This window comes from Cervus elaphus, chromosome 30 (genome assembly GCF_910594005.1).
Source record: "Cervus elaphus chromosome 30, mCerEla1.1, whole genome shotgun sequence".
Taxonomy (NCBI): Eukaryota; Metazoa; Chordata; class Mammalia; order Artiodactyla; family Cervidae; genus Cervus; species Cervus elaphus.
In genome coordinates this window covers 12,472,983-12,479,517 of record NC_057844.1, presented here as the reverse complement: position 1 = coordinate 12,479,517, position 6,535 = coordinate 12,472,983, and the positions used below count along the sequence as shown (strand labels likewise).

The 6,535-nt window shown below is 40.3% G+C and overlaps 1 protein-coding gene across 2 annotated transcripts in view; it reads left to right on the top strand.

Moving 5' to 3' along the window:
* Positions 1-1,302: 1,302 nt before the first annotated feature.
* Positions 1,303-6,535, top strand: part of MTRF1 (mitochondrial translation release factor 1) — a 37,486-nt gene continuing 32,253 nt past the window's right edge. Inside the window, exons 1-2 of one of the 2 annotated variants that reach the window (XM_043892007.1) lie at positions 1,303-1,558; positions 4,051-4,476. In XM_043892007.1, coding sequence (XP_043747942.1) covers positions 4,059-4,476 — 418 coding nt within the window. In that variant the 5' untranslated portion in view covers positions 1,303-1,558; positions 4,051-4,058. The remainder of the gene's footprint in view (positions 1,559-4,050; positions 4,477-6,535) is intronic. The other variant, XM_043892006.1, reaches the window with a different exon arrangement.

Here is a 6,535-nt window from a genome sequence, read left to right as displayed (position 1 = left end):
ATTCTCACGTCTAGAACAGTGAGAAGCACATAACTAGTGCTCCATATCTACTGAATGAATGACTGAATTCTTTCCTTTCTTTTTTTTCTGGAGGAGGGAGCTAGTATCAGAGCTTAAGAGCCATAGATTATCAAGACAGGTAAGCTCTATCACTAGTTCTTTTCCACGGACAAGTTACTAAAACTCTCTGTGCCATAGTTTTCTCTTATGCAAAATGGGTTATTTTAGGGTTGTTGTAAGGATTAAATTAAAGGCTTAAGCCATTTAGAATAGTATCCAATATGTAGTTGGTAGAAGTGGATACCTTGAAATAGGTAATAAATGTTAGATATTTATATTTGTGCCTAATTCCCCTTTTTATATTTATGTTCATAACCTAAGAAAATATTCTGTGAAGTTGGTAATATGGAATTCTTGTTGCCTCTGCTTTTCAGGAAGAAATACTGAGGCACAGAGTTCAAATGCCCTGTAAATGTGATCTGCAATGTAAATAAGTATCCTACTTGAATATTTAAAGTAAGGCAATATATTTGCATTTTGCTGGAATTGTTTATTATTTATGTTTTTTAATGCTTTACTTAACTCATGGTTTACAAACCTAAATTGAGCCCCCAAAGTCTGTTTATGCATATACAACAGATATAAAGTCACTAACTTGTAACTATATATGGTCTCCCATATTTTGGATCCTCCTTACGACATTTAGGGCTTCCCAGGTGGTGCTAGGGGTAAAGAATCTGCCTGCAGTGTGGGAGACCAGGGCTTGACCAGTGAGTGTAGGGACGACCTCCTGGAGGAGGAAATGGCAACCACTCCAGTATTCTTGCTTGGAGAATGGACACCGGAGCCTGGAGGCCTATAGTCCATGGGGGTCACAAAGTGTGGAACACAACTCGCTATCTGAGCACTGGTATGATTTTTTTTAAAGATATACATGTACAGTCTCAACTAGCCATTAGGTATTTTCTCAGGCAAGGAAAGCTGAGAAGTACAGCTATTGACGTTCAGAATCCTGTAAACTTTCGAATCCTCATTTTAAAAAAAATCAGGAATCTCTGCTCGAGTGGCTCCACATGTAAGGAAATTTTTGTATATCTCGAGCTCTTAATCAGAACTGTAGAGAACCTCCCTTCTGAGCTCGCCTTAAGCTGTGAAAACGAAGCTGCCCCTTCGGCCTAGGGGGTTGGGGGCGGAGCGCCTGTCGGACAGAAACTACAACTCCCAGGACTCCCGGGCCGGCGCTCCCGGGAGTCGTGGTTCATTCAACACGCGGGCCCCCGTGCCCCGCACACCTCCCCTCTCCCTCCCCTGGCAAGCCACACTTTGGGTTCCGACTCCAGATGAGCAAGCCCACGGCCGTCTCGTGGGGAGTTTTCTTGCTGTATCGTTTTCTCTGTTAGCTTGTTGCGCACACTCAAGGACTCCTCTTCCGCAGAGGAGTGGAGACGCCCGAGGAGGCGGGGTCGGGCTCTAACCCAGACTGGGTGAACCCGGAGGTGAAAGGGATCCGGTGACCGCTGGGCTGAAATGTAGTGGATCACAGAAGGTTCCGACTTCAGTAAGGAAACCTAGTGTCCTTAATTTTTTTTAAGTACTCAGAGTTCATTTCTCTTTGCTGATCTTAAAAATCTATTTTCTTTCTCTAGCTTTTTCCCCTCCCATGGTGCCTCCATTTGGGATCATTCCTGATACCGAGTAACCTAGCGTAACTTACACGTGATACCCTCGTGCCGGCTTAATGTCGCTTCTGAGTTGCAGAGGCTGAGCGTTCCTAGAATTTCAGATTAATCTTGTTAACTGTTTGTGTGTATGGGGGCGAGGGGCTGAGGGGTGATGGAGAAGACTTGCAGTTCTCCAGTATAGATAACCCTAGAGGGTGAAGGTCCTGGGGGTTACTTAGCATTGAAGTGCACGACCTAGAGAGGTATTTCACTTATTCTGCCGCTCAGTGGTGTCCGACCCTTCACCAGGCTTCCCTGCCCTTCACTATCTCTGGGAGTTTGCCTAGACTCCTGTCTATTGAGTCGATGATACCATCCAGCCATCTCACCCTCTGTCCTCCCCCTTCTACTAACTATTCCTAAAAAGGAACTCTAGCTAGAAGTGTTTCAACAAAAAGCTTTTTGCCGTTTTTTTCTCTGTCCTTTTTCAAATGGACACACCTTTTGTGATGGAGACTAGATGTTGCTACCCATCAGGGTTCTTGGCCTCCTTAATCACTAGAAAGTGTAAAGAGGCTAGTCAGGAAATGGAGACAAGGCTTTATTGAGGCTCCTGCTACAGCAGGGGGCAGCCAGAACAAGGTTGCTTCCTTGCTCACTTGCTGGGGGTGGAGAGAGATAGGCGAGCTTGTTCGTGTCCGAGGGTCGGAAGCGGGGGTAGCTTAAGTGGTCTGTCCATCCCTTTGAGGGGTCAAGCCCACTACCATGCTTTTACTTCCAGCTCTTCAGGCTCTTGGGAGGTGGCAGTTGGGCTTTTTGGTCTCTGTATCTAGTTGTTCAGAGTTTGCCCCAACTGCGCATGCATGCAGTTATTTTAAGTCCCTTATAGTTCTTCCTATTTTGTTGCTCCTGGAGGTGTTTGTCCAGGTGCAAGAATGGTAGCCCTGCACCAAGGGGGTCCCAGGTCCCAGTCTGTCTCAATGTGAAGACGAGTAGTAACTCCTGCTGGAGGACTAGCATTTGTGGCTACTGGACATTGGTGCCCTTTTTAAAGTGTGATTAAGTTACATTTTGTTAGCAGAACCCTGCAAACTTTGAATATTTTAGACACCATTCTATTTCCTAGGAAATAATGATATCCAAGTTAGCCGACTTACAATGATAAACTGAACTAATATATTAATAACACCTAGGATAGTAGGAACACTGGAGATAATAAAGGTTGATTCTGATCAGTTTTGACCCTTATTTCAAATTCGAACCTCAGGATTCTAGGGGCAAAGTATTTTTCTTAGAACATTTTATCTTCTCCCTTTCTTATTCAACAATCACAATTGTGTACCTTTGTTAGCTCTTTTAGTTATCTCTGTTAGAGGGAAGGAGAACAGATAGTTATTGGACACAGCCAAATTCACCTAACTTGTAATTTTTTAAGTAATTTTTTCCTTGATTGTAAAAATACTATGTGCTGCATGTATAGGAAATTCAGAAAACACTAAAAAGTAGGGGAAAAAGGAAAAGTATCCATAATCTCACAACTAGAGACCATAATATTAACATTTTGGTGTGTATTTTTATCTAGTTTTCCTTTTTCAAAATAAAAATCTTCCTCAATTATGAGGGGTTATGTCCCCATAAATCCATGTATTGTGTATACTGTAGAAATTTTGAAAACCTAATTGATAATATATTGTTTTTTAATCTGCTTTTTTCATTTAGTATAATTAGCTTCATTGTCTTTTTTTTTAAGCCAAATTTCTACATTTTTTACTATTAATATGTAACGTTTTTATCCGTTGAATCTCAGCTAAAAGGGAAGCATCTTTGAAGAGAGATTGCATAGTTGGGAATGAAAAACACTGAGCTCTGAACAGGCAACTTGTATTCACCTCAACTCTGCCTGAAACTGGTAGAATGAATGAATAATCATGATTAAGTTACTTGACTCCTTGGGCATCTGGGTACCTAAAATTAAAGTATTAGACAAGGAAGTAGTATTTCCTTCAAATTAAAAAATCTGTTAATATGTGAGCCACCTAAGTTTGCATGGTTATTTTGTACTTGTGCTTATTCACACACTCAATTTTAGATTCTGGATATGTTATAAGAAATAGGTGATACAACCTATTCTATTGATATATTTATTCATTATACTCTTACTCATTTGCCTTAGTTAACTATATATGGTGAGTGGGTGGAAAACTGCTGTCTTCATTTATTTTGTTTGATTCAGAGATTTGAAGAATCGTTTTCCTTTGTGGATTATTGAATTTGGGGACTATGTTTGGAGCTGGCTGAGGCAGTGAACTGAGCTAGATTGCTTGAGGTTCCTCCTAGTTTTTCTGTCTGTGGAGTTGATATTTTTCAACTTGCGCTTATTTTGTTTCAGACGCTGAGATGAATCGTCACCTAGTTACCTGGCTTTTTAGACATCTGTCTCTTAATGGTCACCTCCAGTGCCACGTCCATCACCATTCTCATCAGCTTACACAGAGCCCTCTTGACACAAGGCTGTGGGTCTTTAGGCGAAACAGGAATCACGTTCTCCATCATCTGTTAAATAAGAATTGCTCCAGGAGATACTGTCATCAAGATACCAGCATGCTCTGGAAGCATAAAGCACTACAAAAATATATGGAGGACCTGAGTAAGGAGTACCAAACACTTGATCATTGTTTGCAACACATCTCTGCCAGTGAAGGGGACCGGAGGTCCTTGACTCGAAGGCATGCTGAGCTGGCCCCGCTTGCGGTCATTTACAAAGAAATTCAGGAGGCTGAACAAGCCATTGAAGAATTAGAATCAATGTGTAAAAGTAGGTAAAAGATGTGTGTGTGTACAAGTACAGGATTGAGTCTCTAAGTTAAAGCTATATTGAACTCAAGCTCTTAAAAAACCGACAAGTAATAAGCCCTACAATTGGAAAGGACAGGATTCTGTACTGTAGTCTGGGTGTCTGACAGTTACTAAAGAGTAACTCCTACTATGAGACTGAGGTCCTCATGGTACTCGCCGAGATGCTGTTAAGGTCTGGGAGACTGAATACTGACCTTTTCAGAAGCTTTAATTTATTGAATAGATCTTTGTTGAGCACTGTCCTAGATGCTACATGCCATGGACTCAAAACTACAATTTCTACCCCATCAGAGGGCTTGTGTGGTACAGGAATTGTTTCATCACCCTCAGAGGAAACCCTGCACCCTTTAGCCATCTCATCCCAATCCCGCCACCCCTACCAGCCTTACTTTCTGTCTACCCAGTTACTTATTTCAGGCATTTTATATAAATGGAATCATCCAATATGTTACCGTATGTGATTGGCTTCTTTCATTTAGGATATGTTTAAGGTTCAATTTCGTTGCAGCATGTTTCTGGGCGTCATTTCTTTTTATTGATGAATTATGTCCCATTGTATAGATATCTCACGTTTTATTTATCCATTCGTCAGTTGTTGGTTATTGATTTGTTTCCACTTTTTGGTTACTATGCACAATGCTGTTACAAATACTTGTGTACAAGTTTTTGTGTGGACATATATTGTTGTGTGGTAACTCCAGGGTTAATCTTTTGAGGAACTGCCTGACAGGTTTTCCTAAGTGGCTGCACCATTTTACATTCCATCTCCCATGTATGAGAATTCAGGTTTCTCCACATCCTCTCCAACCTTTGTGATCCACTTTTGTGATTCTAGCCATCCTAGTGTGTGAGATGGTATCTTACTGTGATTTTGACTTTCATTTCTCTGATGAATGTACCTATTGTATGTCACCTTTGGATAAATGACTCTTTAAATCCTTTGCCCATTTTTTAATTGAGTTGTCTTTTTTTATTATTGAGTTGTAAGAGTTCTTTATGTTATAGATACAAGTTCCTTATCAGATACGTTATTTTCAGAATTTTTCTTCCATTCTGTGCGTCGTCCTTTGAAGCACCACTGTTTTTCATTTTGATGAGGTTTATCTTTTTTTCTTCCCTCTTGTTTGTGTTTTGGTGCCATATCTAAGAAACCCACAGTCACAAAGATTCAGATCTGTGTTTTACTCCAAGAGTTTTATATTTTTAGCCCTTATATTTAGGTCATTGATCTATTTGAGTTAATTTTATATACATAATGTGAGAGGTGTTAATTTTCAATTTTAGTATCTCTTAATATTATTGTCTTAACATTTTTCTTTTATAAACAGTTTACAAAATATATGGAAGTTGAGAAAAAAGTATAATGGATTAACCTGGGATTCAACACTTACTTTGCTATTAGCTTTTAGTTTAGTTTATAAGCTTTATTCTGTGTATCATCCTGTTTCATTAAGCCTTAGAGATGTTAAGCAATATTGCAGCCAGTCACAGTTATACCTGTAAAGTCCTGGATGTCCAAACCCTTAACCTTTTTCTGCCTTCTATTAGTGGTCCTGTGAGTTTCTTACCTCTTTTTTTTTTTAATATGCATATATTTATTTTTTATGCATATATTTTAAAAAATTTTTATGTATTTATTTTATTGTTGGCTGCACTGGGTGTTTCTTGCTGTGTACAGTCTTTCTCTAGTTCCGGGACCGCTCTCTAGTTGCGGTTCACGGGCTTCTCATTGTGCTGGCTTCTCTTTTTGTGGAGCACAAGCCCTAGGGCTTTCGGGCTTCAGTAGTTGTGCACAAGCTTAGTTGCCCCGCAGCGTCTGGGATCTTCCCAGACCCGGGATTAACCCGTGCCCCCTGCACTGAAAGGCGGATTCTTAACCACTGGACCACCAGGGAAGCCCTTCTCACCTCTTTTAATGTGTATTATTTTTTACTCCTTTGCATAATTCCTCTCAAATTTGTAATTACTTGGGAAAGTTGCTTGCACATATTATGCATGTTAGTCACTCAGTCATGTCC